The following is a 27,213-nucleotide window of genomic DNA, read 5'->3' on the forward strand; positions in this document are numbered from 1 at the left end:
CAAAAGGAAGGAGGAAAGTTCTGAAACCAGGTTCCCTTTCTTCCACCTTAAAAAGGAGGCATGTGAACTAGCCCTCTTCTTTTTCTCCCACAACATCACTTGGGCCTTGGAAGAAGGGCTGCAGAGGTGAGAGGGGGATAGAAAGCCCAAAGCCTGCATGTCCCCAGATCTGCAGCTGAGATCAAGGGAAAGCGGGAGCAAATCCTCAAGTTTTAAGTTACCCCAACATGACAGTTTTTCTTTAAGACCATTCTCTGACCAGCATAAGACCCTGGGGCAGGGTGCACCTGTGGCGACTGCCCAGGACTACTGAGCCCCTGGAGACTGGAGGCTGAGTAGGATTCAGGCAGCACCAGACACGGCTGACGCGATGGACAACAAGCTGCTGGGGACCCATGACCACCGCTCCCCCACACAGAGGCACCCTGCAAGGAATCACCCCGTGCTTTAGGCACCCCCCGATCTGGAAACAAAGAGCAGCGACCCAATCTCTGGTGTGTCACCTGTGGGTGGGTATTTCGGGTGACTGTGCAAGAGGCTCTGACTTCTGACCACTGAGAGCAAAGCAATTTTTCCACCAAGGTCACCAGAGCCCCAGCGATGGAGCAGAAAATCAATATTGTAATGAAAAGCCTGGCCTCGAAAGCCAGGCGCCTGGCACAGGCCGCGCGGGCCACTCACCAGTCTCGGTGTTCTCGTGCTCCGTGTCGGTGAGCGTGAGGTTGGAGTTGGCCCGGCTGGACAGGCAGGAGCTGCGCCCCGACCGTGTGCTCCGGCCCCACAGCTGCACGGGGTGCTCAGGGGACAGCACGGTGTCGGCCTCCACGTCGGCGTCGGAGCTGGCCCCCATGGAGTAGCCGCAGTGCGGGAGGCCTATGTCTGTCCGGTACAGGGTCCCATGCGGGGGCGTCACCTGTCCCAGCCCCAGCTCCCGCAGGCTGAAGTTGGCTCCTGGGAGGAAAGGCAGGTGAGCGTGGTTAGGGTCTCCCCGCCAGAAACCTGACCCCTCAGCCCGGGATTCACTGTTGTGTTTGCAGCTTGCGTGGTGTTCCGCGCACAGGCCTCTCTGCCTAAACGGCTCCTCGCCCCTCCTCCACCAGCCCAACTCCTCCACATCCTTTAAGGCCCAACTCATACAGCACCTCCTTTGTGAAATTCCCCCTCATACCTACACCCTGTGCGGCAGTCGTTGCTTCTTGCAGCCAAGCTCCCTCTGAGAGTCCTTGGCCCCGGTCATCCCACACAGTAGGACCAAGGGCCTGACCCTTCCACTGCTGCTGACCTCAACAGAGGCAGGGACCATGTCAGACTCATTCCTAAATGGGGCTCAATAGATGTCTGTTAAATTGATGTCTGGTCCAGGGAGGAGTTGGCAGAAAGCAGCGCTCCTGAGCAGGGCAGACGCCTAGTTGAGGAGATGCAGATGGCTGCCCCAGGACTGGAAGGTCCTTTCTGGCCAGGTCAGGAAAGCCTGGAGCATGACATGGAAGATGGGGACTGGCAGAGAGAAGTGGGCCTCACGCAGGCCATGGGCTCTGCCTTCCGCTTTCTCATGCCACGTGGGGCTCGGGACTGTGGTGAGAATCTGCAGGCTTTGGAGTAATCCAGGGAGCCAGAGCTGGGTTGCTGAGAGGTCTGGAGGGCTCAGGAAGGCCTGGCAATGTCCAGGACTGAGGCCAGAGAAGACATGGGTGAGGGGAGTTCACTTGGGGATTTGTATTTGAGTAATATTTCTCCTTCCATAGTAAACACAGCTTCCATGTTACCTGAATGTTCATTCAATGTCTATTCAAGGACAGCTTCTCCCATATTTCTAATATTCCCATGAGTGTTTTGGGGATGAGAAAGAGGGGGTGGACAAAGGCACCAAGGGCCATATCCCAATTAAACCACTGATCTGGCAGAGGGCGGGAGCTCAGAAAAGAGGTCTGCTGACGACAGTGAACTTGGAGAACAGAGGAAGAAGAGATATCCGAGCTTGGAAGGATTCCTGCAACCAGGGCCAGGGCTGAATAGGAAAGCCTGCAAAGGCAAGTGAGCAGGTCTCCTCCCCTGGTCCAGGAGGGGACCTGCCAGAGAGGGAGGAGGGGAGACAGCAGGAGAGCTCCGACCACAGTCGTGGGCATCACTCGGCAAATCAGCCCTGTGCTCCTCAGTGTCCCAGGCAGCTCTGGGTGCAGCACCTCTGTCCTGGCACAGAGCGGGTACTCCGTACAAGTTGTAAGAAAACAGACACGCTCTGGCAGGACTTTGGTGGATGGATAGAGAGAGAGGGAAGGAGGGGAGAAGAGACCACCTGGGCCGCTGCTGAAATCAGAGCTGCGGCCGGGGGGGGGTGCCCCAAGCCACCCATGCTCAGGTGGGGTTCATGCTGCCCCAGCCTTAATTTGAGGCTACAATCATGAAACAGTTCTATACTGGCTGGCAACTGATGCCCGAGTCTCATCCCACCCAGTGCCCCCCACCTCTGCTCTGTCTACTTCAGCCCCTTCCCTAGAAACAACCCCTGGCCTCCCCGTGATGCAGCACAGCAGGGGCCTCTGAGCTCTGCTCAGTGGCCAGGCAGACGTCCGCGGTTGGTCAGGGTATAGGTCAGACGGATGTTAAATATTTTGAATATCACGCTATGTGCCATACTCCAGTCTGCCCTCCCTTTGTGCTCTCCTAAGTAGAAGAAACTCCAAATTGGAGCCTAAATCCCAATCCCCTCAGTCTGCGTCCCACCCTCTCTGCACACCATCCTCCCTGCTTGCCCCATTTACCTCTCTCTGACCTCCCTTCTCCACCCCTGTCTCGTTCCCCGCCCCAGCCCCCCACTCATATTCCTGCCCTGATGGGCTGGCCCTCTCAAGGGAGGCCAGTCACACACTAGAAGAATGTGAAATAAACAGCGCAGGCTGCATCCATTTCCACGTGGCTTGTGTGCCCTACATGCCCGTTTAGGCAGCCAGACTCAGCGTGAGTATGAGTGAGCTGAGACATCTCAGGACTGAGAAATGCAAGGTGAGGGATGATTCTAAGGGTTCCCTGATCCCTGTGAGCCAGCCCAGCCCCCCTGAGGTGGGAGTTTAGGAGATTTATTTCACCAAATGTGAGAAATCCTTATGATCTGTTTGCTTTATGTCCTTTTGGCCTCTTTCCTCAGGATCCCAGGACATGGGAGGACATACCACCTCACTCAACATCTAGTTGTGCAATCTTGGGCTGGTGCAATCACTGGAGCCTCAAAGTTCCTCTCTTTAAAATGGGGATGATAATCTACGACCTGCTACCCTCACAGAATTTTTAGGGATCAAGGGAGGTAATGGATAGGCAAGTACTTTGTAGACTACCATGGCCAGGCCTGCCTATGACATGGGAATGCTTTTGACTTATTATTGATAAAGACGGGGGGGGGGGCTCTTCTCTGCAGACTCATGTGCTAGGGTGACACACATGCTAAATGGGGCCAGTCAGGGCTGGCTGAGCTCTATCAAGCATGGGCAGAAGACAGCTGGAAGAAAGCTTTGATATCAGTTTGTCCCTTCCTTTCCTTGAGACCCAGAGAAGGCAATTCATGGTAGGCAGCGTTTATGAAGCACCTGCCCCATGCCAGGCATTGTGTCAAGTGCTTTATTTACAATCCTCATTAATCCTCAGGAGCACCCTACTATTAGGAGTCATCACTGGTATCCCATTGCCCAGGTGAGGAAGCTGAGGGTAGTAAAAATGGCAGATCCAGAATTCGAATCCAGATCTGTCGGTTGCCAGTCTGAACTCTAAACCACAAGCTGGATAAGAGCTAAAGACCCTTCCTCTTCCAAGCCTGAGAGGCAGCCTTACTAACAGGTCAGCCCTCATGTGGATTCAGTCCTGTGAGAGGCCTGGTGGGTGTCAGGCTATATGAGGGTGTGTGTGTGGCCAGTTCTTCTTACCTCTGGGATCTGGGGCAAATGATGCAGCTTGGCGTTGTTGTAAGGATTAGATAACAATGCCAAAACATAGCTAAACTACACAGCACACTGCCTGGCTAGCCCTGGCTGGAAGGGGAGCCAGTGGGGCAGAATCAGCCACCAGCAGTAGCCCATCGGGCATCACAGAAGGCTCACAGCTCTTTAGGCAAAAACAGGAATCACTGATGCACCAGGGTAGGGAAGGAATACCATGGCATGCGTGGGAATGATGAGTAGGTCTGCAGGGCTGGAGCGCTGGTGGTAGGGTGTGGAGAGGGAGGGGATGAAACAGTCCAGGGAGAGAAGCGGATTTGGGGAAAGGCCCTTATGCCAGGTAAAGGAGCTCAGATTGAGGGCAATGGGGAGTCATTCCCAACTTCACTCTAGCTGCAGTGCACAGAATGGCCCAAAGGGGGCAGCACTGGGTAAAAGGGGCTGTGGTCAACCCTCCTGGAGAGATGACAGTGGCCTGAACTGGGACAGTGGCAGAGTGGGTGAAGAAGAGGGATGGATTTGAAAGGTATTTCGGAGTAGGATGGACAGGCTTTGGTGACGACTATATTCAGGAAGTGAAGGAGAGGAGTCAGGTGCCAGGATGTTAGGTCTGTCTCAGGATCGTCTTCCTCCCAAGGTTAGGACGATGCTTGAGGCAAAGAAGGTGATTTATTTGTTGAATGGATACATATATGACAAGTAAAACCAACAGCTGCTTGATGTTAGTATGCTTACCACTTACAACACGCCGCTCTTCAGCAGCGGGAGACTACTCAGGCCCACCTGCCAGATGAGGACTGAGGCCTAGAGGAGAGCCGTGGGGGTTCTGAACTCAACTCCGGGCAGCCCAGCTCTCAACCACCTCCTTATGCCAACGGACCGGGTGAGCGTGAAGATGAACAAACTAAGAATGAGTTACAGGCAGGCGCCGTCCAGATCCAGGCGCCAAGAGCCGAGGCCCGGCGCTGACCCGCGTCCAGCCCGCCTGCCTGCTCACGGGCCCACGCACCCAGGTGCTCACCTGCCCCAGCCCCGCCCCTGGCCGCGCTCACCTGCGCGGCAGAACTCCTCGGCCTCCTGCGGCACCGTGTCCTTGACGCGGCCGCCATAGGCCAGGCGCGCGTCCTGGTCGAAGGCCTTCAGGGTCTCGCTGGAGCTGTAGGACTTCTGCGGAGCCTTGCCCTCCTCGCTGTCCGCCGACGAGCTGGTGTAGCGGCGCTCGGCGTCGCGGCGCCGGGTCAGCGAGCGGTACGGCTTTCTCTCCTTCGCGTCCATGGCCTCCGGCCCGCGCTCCTCCACATCCACGAACGGGGTCCTCGCGGCACGCAGCGCCGAGCGGTCTGGAGCCGGGGAACCAAAGACAGGGCGTGAGCTCGGGCCCCAGGATGCAAAGGCAATACCGCAGCCTATCCTGGACCTGACTGGCCCCGCGAGGCTGGGGAGGAGGCTTCAGACTTGGAGGGGGGCGGGCGCCGTTCCGCAGGCCACACACAAGCAGAGGGGGCCCTGCCTCAGGGCCCCTGATGATGAATCCTGGCCCCTCCTGCTACTCCGCCTGCCCACCAGGAAGATGCCTCAGCCTCTCTTCCAGGGATGGGTATCAAGGAAGTCGGCATCAAAGACCAGGGGACACTGATTTCCGTAATCCCTCTACATGGGAATCATGAGATTGTTCCCATCATGTCCCCAGCTGGGACAGGGCCTGACACAGAGCAGGGGCTCCCTAAGAATTTGTGAAATAAATGACCATGCTCAGGCACTGGCGTAAATATAAATTGACGTAAATCTCTTCCTCCCCAAGACCCCCTCCAGGGCAGGTCTCAGCCTGCACTCCACAGCAAACTCTGTTCATCTCCTTAAAGAGCTCTCTTTGAGCTATGAGCAAATGGGCCCATATGTTCTAACCTGGAAAGCTCCATCTCTTTACTCAGCCGAAGAATGGTCTGAGGTTACCACTTGGCGTCTTTGGGATTCATCATGGATCCCAAGTGTCTACTGTAGACTTCCTTGTATGTGTTTTCCATGATTCAGAGTGCAAACATTTCTGATTTTACTGGTGCCCCATAATAACCATAAAGCATATAAGACAACTATTTTAACTCCCATTTTATACATGGAGCAACAGTGACCCTGAGTCAAGGCCACAGGGTGCATCAGTAACCAAGCCAACATTAGTAGACTGACAATGCCTTGGGGTTGCAACTAGAGACAATCAAGATGTGTAGGTGATACTTTTTGGGACCTAGTTCTCAAAATGCCGCTGGAAATTAGTTCGAAACTGACCTAGGATACACAGAAATCAAATCATCTTACTGGGGCCCAAACCCACAGTTCTGACCTCTGGCTTCTTAACCTTCAGCCTCCTGGCACTGGCTGAGCACCTGAGGGGCAGGGCTGGAGGGAAGACCGGTGATAATACTTTCTACCCCAGGGTCTGTAAAACCTTCTTGCCTGCAATCCATAATTTGAAAAGCATCATACATTGTGGCTGGATACGTATATATATGTATGTGAATGCGTGTGTTTATGTGTATAAAATGGAAAAAAGATTCACAAAACCGAAGTGACTGCAATGATGAGCAACGTACTCTGATATTTCCTATTTCATTCTCGTTCACTTTTTAAAAAAGGCTGATTATAACTCCCTAAATTGACCCAGTAGTAGCTTTTGACCCAAAGCACTTTTCTGGTCTAATTTGAATGAGGATGTATGGTGACTGTCACCTAGCCTCTGTGACCTCTGGCCCTTTACCTCCAGCCCATCCCCCCGAGTGACAATAATGGTGATGATAATCTAGAGTAAGCACTATAGTAATGTTGGCCACTGTGACTAATAATTCATAATATCAATAATGGTTTCACAATAAGAGCCAACATACTGTAGTAACTAATACTTATTGAGTATTTACTTTCACTAATATTATATGTGATACTATTTTAATCCTTACTTCTATTCCGTAATATAGGTATGATGATTATCTGCAAATTACAGATGGGAAATTGTGAGGTTAAGTATACTGCTCAAGGTTACATGGCTCTTGATTGGTGGAGCCATCATCCTGACCCAGGGGTTGAACTCGGCACATGGGTACAACCACTCGATTTTGGCTCTGTAGGCTATGCCACATAAATCTCCTAAGCCCAGATCACGCCGCTGCCCTGCTTACGCCTCCGTAGCAGCTCTGTGGAGGCTTCGGGATAAATTCCAGTGTCTTGGTCAAAATGGAAGGCTATTCTTTGATCTGGCCCAACTCACTTCCTTCTCACTGAGCCACTTGCAACTTTCCTGGACATTAATTCTGCGGCCTCTCTATCTCTGTGCCTGTTGATTTATCATTGTACATCCAGGTAACTGGATGGTGTGTATCCACGTCGGCCTCTGCCCTTGACTGCAGTTCCTTGAGGACAGGCCTGGCATCCAGAGCTCATGAAATGTGTGCTAAATGAATGAAAGAATAAAATTACAACAGCTACTTTTTTACTTCTTACCAATCGTCAGGTGGTATAAAATATTGGTAGTTTGACTTAGGTACATCTAAAATTGAACTGAAGGCATTGCTTAGATGCATTCTTCTTAAAATTTCAAAAGAAGTCTATATTTGAAGTATGTGTCCACCGTTTATTTAGCAGCGGTGTGACCCAGGACAAGTTATTTAACCTCTCTGTGCTTCAGCTTCCTCATCTGTAAGACAGTACCAGCCTCTTAGGGTTGTTCTGAGAATGAAATGAGTTAATACACGCCCCTGGGAGATACTGTCACTAATACATAATGGGTGCTCAATAAATGCTAGCCATTATTATCATCAGAAAAAACCCACATTTTATTTGTAAAAGGCCCACTTCAGAAGGCTCCAGCTAAGTGTCAGTTATAATTGGAGAAGGAACATCCCCTCGGAAACATATGTTAATGAGGCCGAGACACATTTGAGGCTGTTAAATTGGTGGATGACTATGTCTTCTTATCAGTGTGAGCCTGCTGACCGAAGGCACTGTCTCCAAGGCAAAGGCTCAGTAACTACGAATTATTAAGAACACAGCCCTGAAACCCACGGCTTCCCTGTCACAAAGCAGAGGCAGGGAGAGCATTTGCCTTGCTCCCATTCCCTTTTTATTTTATTTTATTTTTTCTGTTTTAGGTTTAATATAGTAATCCAGTAAACAGTATATTTTTTTTTAAGAGAAGGAGGTCGGTCACGGTTCACACTTGGCTTGGCATTTAATAGAGGAGGAAGAGGCTGGGACGCAAGAAGTGATAGTGGAGAAGAGCTCCCCCAGGAGCGAGGGTCCGCAGTCCAGTGACTCGGAGACCTGGCGGGAGGACGGAGGAATGTTGGGGAAGGGACTGGCTTGGACCCACCCACCTCGACCCTCCTCTGTGGGCTGGGCAGCAAGGCACCCCATACACGTTCATGTGTAAACATGTCAGTCCCTCCCTACCCTGCTTACCAGGGGTTCCCCACACCCCAAAGTCCATTAGCCTGACCTTCCTGACCCTCCCTCTGCCCCTTCCCACAGCTCGCAGAGCACCTAGCTTCTCCCAGATGCACACCCTCTGTTTCTGTCCCTCAGAGCTGCTGATCATCTCTCTTGACTGTCACTGAGCTTCCACATCCCTGTTTCACTGGGTTCACCTGAGGGAGGCACCTGAGGGAGATGGGGCAGGAGGGTGTAGGCAAGAGGGGGCAGTGCTGCTTCTCTGCTCTCTCCCTGCCTTGTAGTCCTTTGCCTGCTCATCGGATGCCAGGTGGCCCCTCTTCCAGGCCTCTTTCAACATCCTTCCCTGCGCTCACCTGTCCACGCCCAGGGGGTGGGGCTTGGTCCCCGTTTCCTGCCACCACTAGACCCTGGGTGTCTCACCATCCTGACTGGCTCTCCTCACCTGCCCACACTTCTGTCCCTTCATTAAAGTGGGTTCATTTAAAGCATCTGGAGTGGATCCTGTTTCCTGGGGGATCCTGACCCCTTACTATCTGGTTGACTTTCAGTAATCATCGGGACCCATCATCATCAGAGTAATAAACCCACAGCTCCTGCTTACTCGGGGCTTACTGCAGGCCCGACGCTGGGCGAAGTGCTTGTGTTAGGTGATCTCATTTAGTACTCACCATCCCACACTGTAGCGGTCCCTCTTAACGATAAAGAGAACCCGAGGCTTACAGAAGTTAAGTAACTGGCTTAAAGCCACACAGTCAAGAAGTGGATCAAGAGCCGGATCCATCGACCATCCTTCCCACAGCCCTCCACCACGCACTGTGATGGAACGAGCTCCACGGTCCTTCTCCAGCCACCCCATGGCTATGGGGCTCTGGCAAGTCAGGTGTTGCCTTTGTTAGATGCTTCGTGAACTACAATGTACCTTATATCTGTAGGCATAAGGGATTGGAGAAGGACTACTCTCAGCGTCATCATGGTCATCATTATTGACGTGTTGCTATTTCTGAACCACAAATCCTGTAACTGCACACACAGAGCATGTGTGAGACTCCAGCCTGCTCCCGAGCTGTGGCTGGCTGAAACTCTTCTCTGGGTGAAGCCCGGGCACCATGAAGGTGCCTTCAGGGAGGAGTTCATTCCCAAAGCCCACTCCAGACAAACCTGTGCTGGGCACTGGGCCCGGAGATGAGCAGGATGGGAGCTCTCTCTCCAGGGTGTCAGGCCCAGGGGCAACCATGGGTGCTTTGATGAGCATGACCTGCGGTTCTACACGTTTCTCCTGATGTGGACATGGGTATCATTCTTGGCTTCTCTCTGGGGAAGGAGAATGGGCCCCGGACAGGAGAAGGGAAGAAACACAGATGCATCAAACCCTGTATGCAGGGCTTTCCACACTGACCTGTAAGAGCTCTGGTCATTTATCATTTCAGAGAGCGGGCGACACGACCCGGGTGGTTGGTCAAATTCACACAGTCGGTAGCTGACTCTAAAATCTACATTTTAGGCTTTTTTCTTTTATACGGAGCTGGGCTCCGAGAGACCTGGAAAGTTTGAACAGGTCCGTGAATGTGGGGAGGCCCGGGTTGGGGATGGTGATCAGGGGATGATCTCAGATAGGAAAAGAGGTAATCACAATAAAACAGCCACCATTTATCAAACCCCTACTCGTGTGCTGGGTATTTTGTACATACTATTCTTAATCTCTACAACAATTGTGCAGGTTAGATAGATCCTCTTTTATATTTTCTCTTATTTACTCTTATTGTACAAATGAGATGATGAGCTTAAAGAGATTAAGGGACTTGCTCTAGATCCCGTAGCTTCCAAATGTCAGGGCCTAGATTTGAATCAGAAGGAAATGTTTAAACCTCATGAAAGGTATTATACACCTCATACCATAGGTTAATTCATTTAGTAAGTAATGGCTAAGTACCTTTTCTGTCCTAAGTGCTGCAGAAGATGCACAGACGTAACACACCAGGCCCTCTTGTTCCCTCCCTCCCCCAGGACCCTCTTCCCACCCCGCCTCTTCTCTCCAACACTGAGTTCCTACCCTGCTGTGCCAAGCCTTGTGTGAGGCATCAGTGGACAAGACAAATGAGCTTCCTACTTCTTGGAGCTTCTAGAACATGGGCAAATCAGACAGGGAGAGAGGCAGGGGAAGGACCACAGGGACCCCTAACCCAGGCCAGATGGGCCAAAGGTGGAGAGAAGATCAGGGACCATTGGCCAGAGAAAGTGACATCTAAACTATGACCCAAAAATGTCAAGTAGAAGTGAGCTAGGCCAGGGGTGCCTGTGTGGCTCAGTCGATTAAGCGTCTGCCTTCAGCTCAGGTCATGATCCCAGGGTCCTAGGATCGAGCCCCACATCGGGCTCCCTGCTCAGCAGAGAGCCTGCTTCTCCCTCTCCCTCTGCCTGCCGCTCCACCAGCTTATGCTCTCTCTCTCTCTGTCAAATAAATAATAAAATCTTAAAAAAAAAAAAAAAAGTGAGCTAGGCCAGACCATTTGGAGGTAAGGAGAGAAAAGAAATCTAGATCTGACTTTCCATTTTCTCTGACCTACAGTAAAAATACGTTTCACCATCCAGAAAATACATACATCTACAAATTTCTAACTAAAACAAGCATTTCAGAAACTATGCCTAATCTTTCCTCAAGGGTAGCACCTGACACTTTCTATCTTATTCTACTCCACTAAAATAGGATTATGGATGGGTTGCCAACCTACAGTTTGAAAAGCACCGTTCTGATCACAGCATGGATGGAAGTTGGAGGTACAAGAGAACTGGGACAAGGGAGAGACCCAGTTATTCCCTGAGTCCAGCCTCGAGGGAGAGGGAAGGGTTGCCGAGAAAGCCTGGGAGAGGAGGAGTGAGCAGCCTGGTGGAAAAAAAGCCATTTCCACGAACAGTCGTCATCCCAGTGACAGGAGGATGCAAACTAGCCTGTGGCAGAGCCTGGATGGGAGGTCCCGGGGGAGCGTGTCCTCCAGCTGGGTTTCAGAGGCCCGGATGGGGCTGGGGCCAGGAGCTGGCCTGGAAGACGGCACAGGCGTTGGGCCTGCGGGACAAGGGGAGATGGGGGAAAACAAAGCTTTTGGTGTGTGGGGAGAAACTCAAGAAGCAAAGTTGGGTCCTTCACGTGGGCTCCAGCAACATTTATGAGGGGCAGGGGCCCAGAGCACTGGCGGGGAGACTCGAACAGACGTACAGCACTGCCGAGTGACCTCTGCCGCTGCCCAAGCCCTCGGGGAAACGGGGGCGGTTACCACCCTGGGTTTCCTCCCAACCTAGAAACAGCCAGAGATGAACCAGGAAATTGACTGAATTCCTACTGGACTGAAGTTTTATAAGTTTTCCTGAACATAAGCACATGGTGATATTTTTAGTTCTTTGTGTGTCAAGAAGGGCCCATAAATATTTCAGAGCTAAAATGTGTTCTACAAAATATAAGTCCCGGGCATTATCTGTTTGTGTATATGTGCATAAAATCATCATAAATTTTTACTTTCCTTAGTCCTTCAGGGTTTGGTCTTGCAAGGCCTTTGCTTTAAACTCCAGGGATGTGTGTGATATGAAGGGGGATGCCAGAGGCGGAGGGGACATCTATGCTGTGTTGGGCTATGTGCCACCAGAGGACTAGGCATGATCATCCCCACTTCACAGATTTGGAAACGGAAGCTCAGAGTAGCAAAGTGATGCCTGAGTTCATACAATATGCCAAGACTGGAATCTGGGAGCCCTGGTTCCAAGTCTGTGTTCTCTGTTTTGGTACCCAGAGCACATTTCTCTGGCCCTATCATTTTAGGGACTCTCTTGCTCTTCAAAACAGTGACAGTGATTACAATAATGGTGGCTAAGGGCAAGGTCTTCGTAGCATGACCTCATTTTATCCTCACCATACCCCCAAACCGCCCTTATTTGACACAGGAGAACCCTGGGATTCCAACCAGTCAGGTCCCCTGCCCAGAGGGCCACAGCAGGGAGGTAGCAGAGCCAGGATTCAAACCTGGGTCTATACGACCCCAAGGCTCAAGCTTTTAGTCATAATCTATACTGCTTCCCACCCAGGTCATCTCTTATTTTAATTTCTTTAGATGTTCTATTTGCTTTTTCATTGTGTTTTTTTAGCAGTTATATTAATTCCTTCGATGAAGCTGGTTAGCACCTAACCGGGCCTTTTTGGGAGGACTGCTTTTATACCTCCTTTTCGAAGCGGCCCCAGACAGTGCTGGGGGCCAAAAAAAAGGGCTTTCTTAGGAACCTGGTGGAGTGTGGCCGTGTGCCCCGCTCAGCTACTGGGACATCCCTAATCAGCGGCTGGCAAGCAGGTGACAGACAGTGCCACTGCCTACATGTGCCATCTCGCCCTTTTGTTGGAGGGCCCGTCATAGGCCAGGTATCAAAGGGCAGGGGGCTGCTGTATGGGCACCATCCTCTGACCCTGAGCTCAGAGAGCTCCCGCCAGAGCTGCCTAGACCCCCCAAGAGGGCTGAGTGTGCACAGGACCCGGGACACAATAGGTCCTCAACCCACAGGAGGGAGTATAAGGGCTGTGTTTTCCTGATTCCTCCAACCCAGATTCTTCCCCTCCTGAAGCTACTTACCAGCCAATGATTCCCCTTTATAAATGGGGACCTCTTAGAGTCAGAAAATATGGCATTTACTATCTTCAGATAGAAAGTACCATTAAAGGTCAGCTGGTTCATGCCCCATCGGATGTCCGAATCCCCTCTGTGGCATCCCCAAGTGGTTGACCACCTCCAAAGCTGGGGACCTCACTGCCATCAGGGAAAGCTTTGACTGTGCTTCCTGACATGGAGCCGAAACTTCTTTTAGCTTCCTTCCAAAGGCCTCAGCTCTACTCCTTGGGGTCCCAGGAAAGAAGTCCAGGGCCTTTGTCCCAGCAATAGCCCTTCTAGAAGATGGGCTTGTCTGTGTGTCCTTGGGTCTTCTCATCAGGCTGAAGATCTCTTCTAAGATTTTCTTTTTTTTTTTTTTTAAGATTTTATTTCTTTATCTGATACAGAGAGAGAGACAGCTAGAGAGGGAACACAAGCAGCAGGAGCGGGAGCCGGAGAGGGAGAAAGCAGGCTCCTGGCTGAGCAGGAAGCCCGATGCGGGGCTTGATCCCAGGACTCTGGGATTATGACCTGAGCCGAAGGCAGATGCTTAATGACTGAGCCACCCAGGCGCCCCTCTTCTAAGATTTTCAAGTCCTCACCTTCCCAGCGAGCTTTCATGGGCTTTATCCAGCCTCATTCCCTCTTTCCCATCCCACAAGGCTTTCTAAGGGTGAGGTCTAGGGGCAAGGAGTTGGAACAGACACAGTGAGAGGGACAGACACATTTACAGGTGGTTCCAGCACAGTGAACACAAAAGAGCTCCTGGCAGAGACCCTCAGGGGCAGAGTCGGGGACGGGAGCAGGGAGGCCTGAAGGAGGTGATACCTGAGCCGAGGCCCAACAGCTGCTCAGGAGGTGACCGGGGGACAGGGAAAGGAGTGTGCTCATGTTCATCCACATGCCTCTCACATGGGGTTGGCTAGAACCCCTGGGAACCCCTTGGTCCCCCATGCACCCCTCTTTTGCACCCCCTGGGCAGCTCCACTCCATGTGGCTTTCTGGGAAGCGCACCCTACCTAGCCTCAGGGGCTCTGGCTGTGTGCTGTGACTCAGCTCCCTCATGGACCTTGAGAAACGGTCTGTTCCGCCCCTCAGCTCCCCTAGGAAAGGGCCTGCTCCTTCTCCCTGGAAACCCCACTCAAGGGTCAAGCCCCTAACCCAGGTTTTATTAGAGTGCTAATTCTCTGCAAAAAGTGTGCAAGGGCCCTGCACAGACTTCGGATTTTCTATGGGCTTATTCTGGGCCCCCATTATGAGATAATCAGAGGGAGGGGAGATATGGTTGCGCTGATTAATCGCACATCCCCTGCTGTGCACAAGGCTTAAAACCTATAATTACCTGGGGCTCCGGAGTTAGGCCCCCACTCTGAAAGGGAGAGCTGGAGAACACCAGCGAGTCTCTTAGTTTTAACACTAACTCCCTCCAACCCACAGGAGCCCCCCAGATTTGGGAAGACAGTGACTGCTTGTGCCCTCCTTGAGCCGCCCATGACTCTATGTCCAGAGAAAGGAGGAGCTCGAGGGCGGCTGTGACTTGGTGACAGCCACCCCAGCAAGTCAAAAGCCATGTTTCCCTTTCTGACCTCAGTTTTCTCTTCTGCAAATGGCAGTGGTATGGGGGTCACAAGTAAGCCATGCCTGAGGACTGCTTTTATGTACACACACACACACACACAATGGAACTCAAAGTACTCTGTCAAGGGCTCAGATTTCCGTAAGGTGTAATGATTGCAAAGCCCCTAGGGGAGGAGTCAAGGAGGATCCTTGCAGCAGACAAAGCTTGTTAGCAAAGGTATCCCGGAAAGGGATGTCCAGTTGCAAAGCATTGGAGAAAGAGGTGGCTGTGGCAGAATTTCACTTACATCTCAGTGTACTCAAGCCTCAAAGAGGTCGAGAGAAAGGCCCATAATGACGGGAAAACCCTCACTGCCTAAAGCTGCCACCATTTCCAATAATTAAAGGCAGACTTAATAGATATTAGGGCCCTCTTTCCAGCAGCTGGGTGGTCAGGCAATTTTTATTTCAATAATTAGCTGCTGTAAGTCACACAGAACTGGAGACAGATAAAGGCTGGGCCAGTCTCTCATGGAGCTAATTGTGCCCAGAGTTCTACACGCCTAATCAAGCCTTCCACTGCTCCCATCCCTTTCATCCAAGGCCTCAAAGGACCTTGCCATCGGTAATTAAGTCTCATAAGTGCTGCAAGGAAAGGGATTCTCCTTGATGGTCTGAATGAAGATGAGGCTGCTGGGGTGGAGGTGGGGCAGGCAGCCAGGTGGCTGGCCCCCAAGATGAGGACAGAGATCGAGGAATAGGCCCCATCCCGTGAGCCTGGGCCCTTTAAGCCTTTGGCCACTGTGTACTCTACTCGTAGGCAGGACAACCACAGACCTGCTGGCTTCACTGGCTACCTCCTGTTGAGTCTGGCTCAACCTGCCCCAAACTAGAGACAGGCCAGAGGGCCATTGAAAGCCTTTCTAAATGTATCAACCCGGATGGTCTCTGGAGTCTCTGCAAATGTTAGACATGCCAGGTCAGGCAGAGATAATTCAAATGCTACTCTTCTAGATTCTTAGAATTAGAGGGGAGCATAAAGGATATAGTCACCCACGCCCCATCTGCAGCTTGGATTCCTTCTAGGACTCCACACGGATACCAGCAAGACTTTGCTTGATCTCAGATGACAGGGCACTCACACCTAACACACTTTATCCTCTAAGCAGTGGCCTTCAAAGTTTTGTTCTGGTAGCGAGCTAGAATTTACTTGTTTCCAGAGGCTTCCTGTTGGTCCTAACCCTGCTTTAGAACCTCACAAACAAGCCTACTCCCTTCCCATCCCCAGAATAAGATCTCTCTTCTTCAGGCTCCAGGAAACAGTGGGCACAGTGGTAAAAAACACAAGCTTTACATCAAAAGCACAGCCTAAAAAGGAAAAACTGATAAACTGGACTTCACCAAAATTCAAACCTGGGCACTGTGAAAGACTCTGTTGCTAGGATGAAAAGAGCAGCTAAGAAGTGGGAGAAAATATTTGCAAACTGCATTTCCAACAAAGGTCTAGCATCTAGAGTATATAAATAATGCTCCAAACTCAACAGTAAAAAACAAAACAAAACCAAAAAAAACCTCAAACAACCCAATTAGAAAAATGGCCAACAGATATGAGCAGATATTTCACTGGGGAGGATATAGAGATGGCAAATTAGCACGTGGGAAGATGGTCAACATCACTGGCCGTCGGGGACGCACACACCCATCAGAGGAACTAAAAATAAAAAATAGTCATAACTCTAAATGCTGGCAAGGATGCAGAGAAACTGGAGCGCCCACACATTTCTGGTAGGAATGTAAGTTAGTACAGCCCCGCAGGAAAACAGTTGGACGCTTTCTCATGAAAATAAACATGTAATTACTGTACAACCTAGGACTGCACCACGGGTGTTTATCCCTCAGAAATGAGAACTATGTTCACACAAAAACCTGTACAATAATGGTCACAGAAGCTTTAGTCATCATAGCGAAAAACAGGGAACAATCTGGATGTTCTCCAACAGGCAAATGGTTAAATAAAGGGAACACCATGGAATACTACTCAGTAAGAAAAAGGAATGACTAATGGTACAGTGCATCTCTGGAGAACTATGCCGAATGGAAAAAAGCCAATCACAAACCTTGGGCGCTGTATGATTCCATTTATGTAACAGTTTTGACAGGACAACATGTTAGAAGTAGAGAACAGATCAGCAGCTGCACGGGGTGAGGGATGGGGTAGGGGTGGGAAGGAGGGGAGGATGGCTATAGAAGGGCAGTGGGAGGGGTACCTGTGGGGATGGAAATGTCCGCTGTCTTGCCTGGACACACTAGTTACAAGTGATAAAATAGTACAGAAATAAATACACACATACACACAAATACGTACAAGTAAAACTGGGGAAATCTACATCAAATGAACGGATTGTGTCAATGTCCATATCTTGGTTGTGATATCTGCTCTCTTATTAAAGTTTTGCAAAACGTTCCTACTGGGGGAACTTGGGTAAAGGGTACCCAGAATACCTCTGTATTATTTTTTACAACTGCATGTAAACTACAATTATCTTTCTAGAAATCTCGATTAAAACAATAGGTTTTGTGAGTCCGGCACACCTGGGTTTGAACCTTGAACCTGTTATGTACTTCTGGTGCAACTCTGAACAAAGATACTGAGACTCAGTATCCTCATCTGTGAAATGGGGATAGTATTCAACATCTTACTTGGTTGTCTTGAGGCTTACATGAGGCAAACCATGGGAACACTGAGCTCTGTGTCTGGCGCATAAATAAGTACTCAATGAACAACAGTGGTAAATGTTACATTATTATACAGGGAAAATGTTTCTCTGCCTTCTCCTAATTCAGTTTCCACTCACCTTGCTTCCACCCTGGTCATCCTTCTCTGAAAAAGTTCCTTTTGGTGAATGTCACTCTTTAAAATACCAGGGTTAAAAACGGAAGACTGATGCAGTCTCAGAATCAGCAATGCTCTGGCATCTTATTATCTCTAGCCAGGCTGCCATACTTTACATGCCGTTTTGGCTAATCATTTGCCACTTACTTCCTGTGTAATGTATTTTTCCCCCAATAAGGTAGCAAGCTGCTCTCAGGCTCACAGTCACTTACCGTTTCTTAAGCATTGACTATGTGTGGGGACAGACACCACGAGCGTGGCGTCACACATCTCTTACGAAGTCCTCGGGATAACTGTGGACGTTAGGTGTGGTGGAAGACTGCTATGGAAATGACACCTCACCGGATCACACCCTTGTGCAGTCTCTCATGCTGACTCTGGGTTTGGCCATTTTGCATGCATTAGCCAAGGGGCCAAGGGGACATTAGCAAACAGGACTCAGAGGCATGAAAAAACCCTTGAGTTTTGGGCTTGCTTTCTCTGGCTACTTCTGGAAAACATCCATCATGTAAGGGGACCCAGGCTGGCCAGCTTGCTGCTAGAGACATGGGACTGAGCCTCCGAGACCCCCAGAGATTGTAGCTGCATGAGTGAGCTCAGAGTCAAACTGGCTGAGCCACCTAGCTCCGCCCAGCCCAGGTTACTGACTCTTAGAAACAGAAACCAGTATGTGGTCACTTTAAGCCACTATGTTTTGGGGTGCTATGTTACATGGAATGGCTAGCTGATGCAGGTATTATTATAATTCCCATGTTACAGATGAGGAAACTGAGGCTGAGATCCATTGAAGTACCTTAAAAAATAGGAGGAAGTGTCATGAGGACAACAAGGATAATGTCTAATGTTTAAACAGTACTTTAGAGCTTATACATTTCTCCTACATTTTTGCGTGATTTAATCCATCATCCTGTACTTCTCTTTTTTGGGAATGTATCAAAATGACATTTACATTGTATTTATATTTAAGTAGTTGCTTAATTACACGCTCCAGGCTGTGCAGAGATAGGGATCACATCTGCCTTGTTCAGCACTTAATCTCAAACTTTGAGCCTTGCAAACAGTGGGCACTTAATGTGTAATGACTAACTAAGTGAACAAAGACGCCTGAGTAGCTATGCCCTGATCCTATATCAGACAGAGGACTGATGTTCACAGAGGTGAAGTGCTTTGTTCAAAGTCTCACAGCAAGAGGCAGGGCTCACAGGCAGCCTAGCTCTTTTGACTTAGTGCAAAGGTCTGCCTCAAATTCTCGGTGTATCCCAAGGGTGAGACAGACAAGGAAATGAATAACTACCCCACAGTTAGGATGGAATGTTGTTGGATGAATTCCATATGTTTAAGGAATGCCAATCCCCATGCTAAGAGGATTCTGATCAAACCAAGCTTCCAGCTGGAGCAAAAATGTGTTGCAGTGTGAGCCCCAGTGCCTGGGATCAGAGATGCCTGTTGGCCCAAGTCCCACATCAACTTGTACCATCCAGCTCCCAATCCCCACGGGGCACCCCAATCAAACACAAAACCATCCAGCAAACACAGGAACGCTGAACAGCTCTGCCCCTGGCCCTGGGCCAGGCTGTGTGTTCCTTAGTGAGCGGCCAGCAGATATTAAGGACAAGCCCTGCATTCTCCTGTTCCAGGTGCCCCCTTCCCTCTACGGGGTCTTTCCCCACTGCCCACGACACAGAGATGACATTTTCAGAATGCCCTTTTCCACTCTGCCCTGGGAACCCCAGACTAGCTGGGGGGGTTCTGTTTACCCTCCCAGCCACCACCGGGACCAGAGGAAGGACACAATGCTCCTCTACAAGTCCCAGGCTATCCGAGCACGGCGGTGGGCTCGCAGTGGGCTGAGCAGAGCCTCTCCACCTTCCCGGAAGGCTCCGTGCCCGTCCTCTCCAAGGGGAAGCTCTGACCCTTGGTCCCTCTGCTGGCTAATATTATAGCCGGGTCACTGCAGTCTGGCTTCCTGGGCCGAGACCCTCACTTTGTTCTAGCCCTAATTTTGGTTTCATTAAGAAACTCTGCTTGTCACTCCATTAATTCTGCGTTTTGGGGTTGTTAACCTCAGTTAACTGTACCGGTCTTTCAGGCTACTCTGGCCAGGAGAGGAAGAGCAGTGGGGCTGCTCACTCCTCTGCAGGGCTGGAGCGAGAGGGGTTCTAGCATCTAGGACCCAGCCTGGCCTCTACGAGCCAGCACCAACCCAGATTTGTCTAGTATGGTGTTTCTACTGTAAAGTCCCTTCTCATCTCAAAAGCCACAGAGACACCAAATGCCATGAGAGAGGTGGACTGCACATCCTCACCATCTCCAGCTTACAGAGGAGGGCATTCCTGGGCAAACAGAGAGCAGTACACAGTGGCTAAGAGCCAGACTGCTAGGGTTCACATCCCAGCTCTACCACTCTCCAGCTGTGTGCCTTGGGCATGCTACTTAACCTCTCTGTGCCTCATATGGGAAGTGGCTATAATTGTCCCTACCAGACAGGGTTATTGGGAGGACTGAATAAGTTAATATGTGCAAAATACTTAGAACAGGCTTAGCCCTTGGCTCCTCTTATTATTATTATTATTATTATTATTATTATTATTATTACTGTTATTATATTTCATTCTGGCCCAAGTTGCAGTTCTGGATTTTTCCACCCTACTCATACTATTGCCTTTAGATAAAATGCCCCTGTTTAGCATTATATTCATTAATTTAGTCACTGAACAAATACACACTAGGAATACTATGTGCCCAGACCTATGCTGCGAAGCAAGGTGACAAGGGTTTTGTAGTCCCAGAAAGGCAGAGGGGGCATCATTTTTGAACAGGTGTCTTCTAATTTGAATCTCAGCCCTGCATTTACTAGGTATGAGCCAAGTCATCTGGGGCCTCACTTTGCTCATCTGTTAGATGGGGTGTTACTTATCTCCCTGTCACCCTGCCTCTCCCGAGGACCTCCATGGTCATCTGCGGGCCTGGAGAGGGAGCGAGTGGTGGGGTGTTTTCTGAGCCCCAGCCCCCTCCAGCTCTGGCCAACAGGAGGACAAGAGAGCAGTCCCTGAAGCAATGGTTGGGGCAGTCCCGTGCTTGCCCAGAAACCTGAGCCCTCTTCAGAGAGAGGGTTTTAATTGGCTTAGGCTCTGTGCCCACTTCAAGGGAGCATCACAAAGCACGGATTAGCCCCCTAAGAAGGCCAGGACCCACAGCCAGGCCAAGTGGCTGGAAACCAGCCTGTCTGCCTCGACCTTCCTGAGTTGCTCCAGCAATGGCCTGCCTTTCCTTCTCTTCCCGTTTCATGAGTGCAAGAGAAGTGTGCTTATTTTTTTTTCTTTACATTTTTATAAAGATTTTATTTATTTGAGAGAGAAAGTGGGGGCAGGGGCAGAAGGAGAGGGAGCGAGAGAATCTCAAGCAGACTCTATACTGAGCATGGAGCCTGATGCAGAGGCTCCATCTCAACCCTGAGATCATGATCTGAGCCAAAATCAAGAGCCAGCTGCTTAACCGACTGAGCCACCCAGGCGCCCCCAGCAGAAGGGTGTTTAAATCAGAGCCTTGAGCTAAGAAAGAAATGGGAAGGGCCTGCAGATGATGGTTAGCACAATCTAGAAAAAATCCAGGCTTAAAATACTCAGTATGTGACAAACAATCAGATTTGCCTCCCCAAGGGGAGGCCTGGGGGCTACACGGAGAAAACAATGCTGGGCCCTTTCCTGGACTGGGTACTTTACAGTTTATACAACACTGCCAGTCACGTGACTTCTGCTAACACTCTCCAGCCCCGAGAAGTAGGTTCTATACCCTTACTTCAACAGAGAAGTGTGGCAGGCAGGCAGGAATGTGGGCTTTGGCTCAGGAGTACTGACTGGGACAAGTGGTTTTGTGATCCCTGGCAAACGACACTAACACACCAGTGATGAATACAAACAGTGGGCATGTACTGGGCACCGGGTGTGGGCCTGAGGACACTTGCTGGCCAAACTGTTGCCATTTTTATATACACTGAGGCTCTGAGGGGCAAGGCTTTGCCCTAAGTCACACAGCTTACGTGTAGGAGGCTAGGCTGCAGAGCCCCCCAGGAGAGGCTCATTTTGCCGGGCTGTATCCCAGAGGTGAGAAAGATCAGTTATGCTCAGAGGTTAGGAGCAGCCCTGGAGCACGTGGGTGAAGCCCTGAAGTCCTGTACAAATACTTGTTATTCTCCTTGAGGAAATTAAGGCTCCCTGAGGGGAAACGATGTGTCTAAGATCACCCAGCTGTCAAAGAGCAGACCGGGGCTTGATTCCAATATGCCCAGGCCCACTGCCCCTTGCGCCAGCCTGCAGCCACTGTCTGGAACACCTGGCCGCACGGGACAAGGGCCACAAAGCTGCAGGAGCAGTCACGCTGATGATACTTAAATACCCGGCTATTTGAGAAATGTAGCAACAAGTGGTTGAGGATAAATGCCAAAACTCTCCCTGCTTAGGAACACCTCCTGGGGGCACGGAGATGTGTCAGCGTGACCGATGCTTCCTGCTTCAATGGAAACATGCAGATGCTCAGGCCCAATTACTCTAAAAATCTTGACTCCACCCCCTGCCCATCTCTGTTGCCCACAACGCCTTTGCTGCTCAGGAGGGATGTGGTCATGTGTCTGGGGCTCTGGGAACTTAGTCCCTTGGCCCTCTCGCTTGGGACCTGCTGGCTCACGTGGCCACCTCTGCCCATCGTCATTCCCCCAACGCCACCGTGACCAGGTCCCGTGCTGCACATGAGGATCCTGACATGGTCTTTTTTCATGGTCCTACCCTGAAGGACTGCATTGTCTAGCGGGGGAAGCTGAGCCAGAAGCAGATAATCTCCATTCAAGATCCTGGGGGCGGCAGAGGAGTCAGGCTGGGTTCCTGGGCCACCTGACGCTTTCAAGAGTCTGAGGCTACAGTGAGAATCTGCCAGTCACTGGGAGAGGGGTGGAAGGGGGAGGACTGGGCTGTGGGGTTCCAAGTCCTGACCCCTGTGCCAACCAGGGCACTTAATTTTTTTTTTAATATAATTCACATATTGGGCCTCCACTTAGGATTTCATTTAAGCAATCAGATCCTTGACCAAAAATAAGTTAGAAAATCACCGCCTTAAGACATAGTCTCAATTTAGACTGGCCCAAATGAGTGTTTTATATAGTATTGGCTTATCAGCCTGGCAGAACTTGAGTCATCCCTTCTTCCTGCTTTCTCATTTAAAAAGTCTATCATAAATGGCTAATTTTTTCCTTTACATGTATCTATTGATTATCTGTTATGAGCCAGACACCATCTTAAGTGCTGGAGATAGAGAAAAATACATCTCTCACCCTGTCCACATTCTCCTACCCTGCTGAGGCTTCTTCACAGCTTGCAAGGTGATTGTTCTAAGAAGGAAATTGGACTATAATCATGTCCCTGCACACAACATTGAACAGCTCCCTATTGCCGGAAGCTTGGCTACTCCCAAGTGCAGCCTTGAACTACAGACCAACAGCATCAGCATTATCTGGAGCTGATTAGAAACCAGAATCTCAGGTGCCACCTCAGACCTACCCTATCAGAATCAGAAATCAGATCCCCAGGTGATTCCCATGACTTCGGGATCTGAGGCTCACAGGACTGTAGGATGATAACATGGCCCTTCACACCCTGATACCTGTGTTACCTGTCCTGTCTCATCTCCACCCTCTTTTCTCAAACACATTATACTCACTGCCAGTCTGCTCAGCCCACCTGTCCTCTCCTGCCTCCAAGCCTTTGTACACATGGGGCCCTCTGCCTAGAACATTCTCCCCACCCCCACCTCCGGCCACCAGCTACAATTCCTTCCTTTGTTGAAAGTCAGACTCAAATCCTACTGGAGCTTCCTCAGCCCCTTCTCCCCTCCCACCTGGAGGCTGACTCCATTACCCCATCATCCCATCACTTTCCCAGCCAGCCCAGTGTCTGAGAATCTGCTAGAGAGCTCAGTGCTCTGGAATTTGTGTCTGTCATTTAGGTGGGTGCCTGCCTCCTTCAAAAGATGATGAGCCCTGGGGCAAGGGATGGGCCTTTCCTTCTTTATATCCACCCAATCTCTGTGCTGCCAATCAGTGGTGATGCAGACAGGATTCAGAGTCGGCCTCAAGGAGCACCGGTCTGGTGGGGCAAACTGGCTTTCAAAGCAATGAGGGCCAACATGTGTTCTTGATACAGCTTTGTGGAGACAAATGGATGGTTATTGAGCTGAACGCTTTTTTTTTTTTAAGATTTTATTTATTTATTTGAGAGAGAGAGACAGAGATAGCGAGAGAGAGCACCAGTGGGGAGGAGAGGGAGAAGCAGGCTCCCTACTGAGCAGGGAGCCTGATGCGGGACTCTATCCCAGGACCCCAGGGTCAGAATCTGAGCCGAATGGCAGATGCTTAACCGACTAAGCCACCCAGGCGCCCCTTGTTGTTGTTTTTTTTTTTTTTTTTTAAAGATTTATTTATTCATTTGAGAGAGACAGAGAGGGAATGAGCAGGAGGGGCAGAGGGAGAGAGAATCTGAAGCAGACTCAGTGCTGAACACAGAGCCCGATGTGGGGCTTGATCTCTTGATCCTGAGATCAGACCTGAGCTGAAACCAAGAGTCCAATGCTTAACCGACTGTGCCACCCAGGCACCCCCTGAACTGAACTATTTTTTCGACGCCAAAGGATCCAGGTGGCCTTGCTCTTTGGGCAAATGGTTACTGGCTCCTCCTCCCCACCTGTCTTCCTGACAGACCTTCTCACTGTCCCCTGAGGGAGCACCCCTGGCTTCTGGACTGAGTTCTCAGGAGGCTGAGTCGGATGTGCGAACCCAGCTCCGCTCGCCATTTCCTGGCCAGAGGAGACCTTCTCTGCTTGGCTCCTGGCTCGCATGAGCATAGAAATGACATGCATATAGCCAGCCAGGCCTGGAAAGGGATGGGGCTTCCTCATTTTGAAGGAATGCAAGTAGTAGGTAGCCAAGGGCTATTATTCCCATCCTGGACACCAGGGGGCAAGTGAATAAATTAATTAAAGTTCTCAGTGACAGCATGAGGACTAATTAATTGAAAAAATTCATTACTTAATATATCCATGGAACATCTACTGAACGCCCACGTTGTGCCAGGCTGTTGAACAGATATTTGGGATACAAAGTTGCGTGACTTCTGGCCCCTGAGGTCATCTCAGCTCAGAGGGGGCAGCTTGAGAGTCTGGAGGACTGGGGTCTATCGCTTCCTGGCCCGCTAGTTTGCTCTGCTTCTCCGAGCTTCATTCTCCTCAACTGTAATATGGGGATCACAATCCCTGTGCTGTCTTACAAACTCAAGAGGCTCAAACAGAGTCACAAATCTAAGTGCTTAGTAAACTGTAAAGTGCTACACCACTGAGGTAGGCTACTGCAAGCGGCCAAGCCCAGAGCCATTCTCCTCCCCCTTTCCCTCACTATCATGACCCAATTTTGTTTGGGAAATCAACATGCTCAGCCCCAGGCAATAAATCATGATTTGGCTAAGGCAATCAAGCCTGTTTTTCTCTTTGGCAGATGCTCCATTTCCCAGCTTCTCTTGAACTAATGGTAATTGTGTGACCCAATGCTGGCCAATAGATGAAAAAGGAAGTTCACTGGCAGAGGAAGATTTTGGGTGGGTTGTAAGTGACAACACTCATCTCCTTCTCCTTGTCTTAAATGTGGTGGCCATCCTGGAACCACGAAGTGACAGGTATAAGGACCAATAATCACTTTGTAAGGATGGTGGAGTGGATCCAGTTTCCTTTCCCCTTTCCCAATTCTTGAGGCACCCATCCCACCCAAGGCCCCATCCTCTCTCTCCTGTGTGGTGGCTACGACCTCTAACCAGATGCTATCTGATGGTGAACTCTGAGGGTCAAGCTGCTAAGATGGAAAAGTTGGGGGAGACGCTCATCCTGCAAACAGGTAGTTATGGTCCTACGTGGAAAGTCTTTGGAGCAAACAAGAGGGAGGCCCCAGCCAGGTGGGAATAGCATAGAGGTCAGAAAAGGCTGGGGAAGGGGTTGGAACTACACCCCCTTGTCTCCGTTTCACAGGTGCAAATCTCATCTGCAGAACTGTCTCAAAGACGGGGTCATGCTGTCTCCTCTCAGGGCCTCCATTGCTCTCAACTCAGCAAACACTAAATCATTAAAACAAACAGGTGAGTATCTACGAAATGAGGAAAGAGATATGCTGAATGTCCACCGAATGAGGCACATGTCTGGCCTCATTTCATTCTACCAAGAGCCCTTATTTTACAGATAGGGAAACTGGAAGTGCAGAAGGTGACATGACTTGCCCAAGGTCACGTATTTGAGAACATGCCAGGGCAAGTCAGGTCTTCCTCAGGGTCTAGGCCTATGCTGTCCAACAGGGTGGCCGCTAGCCACATGTAGCCAGTTAGATTTCAATTTCAAGTTAAAAGTACACACCAGACACCAGTACAAATTAAAAGTCACACCAGACACGTTTCAAAAATACAAGAGCTGCCTGCGGCTCCAGTGCAGACCCAGGACATTTCCATCATGGCAGGAAGCACGATAGGACAGCATTGGTTCAGAAGCTTGGGATAATCAGAGAGTAAGTCAGAGATCCCTGCCTGGAGAGCACAGGCCTGCACAGTGACCCAAGCATGGGGTCTGGAAGTAGACAGCCTGGATGTTTGGGTTGAAGAAGGAGAAAGGAGGGGAGAGAACGTTCTCTGAGTGCCTATGATGCATTAGTCGTACAGGGTGCTTATGTCTGCTAGATCATTTACCCCATGCCACCGCTTACACCATGGCATTTCGTAATCCTGTGCGACACATGGAGAAACTGAGCCTCAGGACTGCAGAAATACTTGCCTAAGATCACAGACCAGGAGACAGTGGAGCTCGGATACGGACTCAGATCGGACTCCAAACCTAGGCCCATCTGCCATGCCTCTCTCCTCCAGGTGCCAGGTTTGAAGACACTTCCTCCCCTCATTCTTTTCTGAAGGCAAGAGATGAATCTTTTCAGGAAGGAGAGCCAAATTCCAGTAGGGGTGCGGGGCGTTGCCCACATCGGCCCAGAGGGAGGCCCCCTCAGGGTAGCTCCGACTGTCTCCCCAGCCTGGGAGGCCAGGTCAAAGGGCAAACTCATTTTTTTCCTGGGCCTCCCTTCCTAGGCTGGGCTGTTGTTATCAGAGACCTCTGTAAATCAGGCCCCAGTCACCTCTGGAGACTCCAGACCATGGGGGACGAGCTCCTGCCGTAAGAAGATCAAGCTGTTCAGGCTCTCCCAGGGAGCTTTTGGAAGCTTCAAAGGCGGAGGCCTGATTTACGAGGCCGCCAGTGGCTCCATGCGTCCCGCATCAGTGGCTGCACCAGCTCCAAGCTGAGCATTAGTCTGGGGATGGGTCAAGAGATCTGAGGCCAGCCCCAGCTCAGGGCCGGGCCTGTTTCTTCTCCCGTGCATGATGGCTTGCAGTTAGCCACACCTGGTGGGAGCTGTGTCCATCTCCAAGCTCTGGATCAGCCTGGGCATTTTCCAGTCCTGCCTGATAGGAGATGAGGAGACAGGGTGAAGAAGCAGGGCCTGGCCACTCCTGAGAATGGGGTCCAGCTACAGTCAGGAAGCTCTGCCTACAGAAGCAGCCCTACAGATGGCCTTCAGTCCCAATGGCGATCCTTCCAGGGAGCTACGACTCTTCCCTCCTCATAGGAGGAAGTGCAAGTTCAGAGAGGTCAAGTGATGTGCCCGGGCGGTATGCAGCAGGCCAGGACTTGAACTCAGCTCTGCCACCCAAACCCA

General features: G+C 50.6%; 1 protein-coding gene across 1 annotated transcript in view; it reads right to left on the reverse strand.

Moving 5' to 3' along the window:
* Window positions 1–27,213, reverse strand: part of TENM4 (teneurin transmembrane protein 4) — a 713,747-nt gene that overhangs the window by 371,681 nt on the left and 314,853 nt on the right. Inside the window, 2 exon segments of the mRNA XM_034995151.1 lie at window positions 682–951; window positions 4,979–5,266. Of these exon segments, the coding sequence (XP_034851042.1) occupies window positions 682–951; window positions 4,979–5,266 (558 nt within the window).

The sequence above is a fragment of the Mirounga leonina genome, unplaced genomic scaffold (assembly GCF_011800145.1).
Source record: "Mirounga leonina isolate KUSES-001 unplaced genomic scaffold, KU_Mleo_1.0 Mir_92, whole genome shotgun sequence".
In the NCBI taxonomy this organism is placed as follows: domain Eukaryota; kingdom Metazoa; phylum Chordata; class Mammalia; order Carnivora; family Phocidae; genus Mirounga; species Mirounga leonina.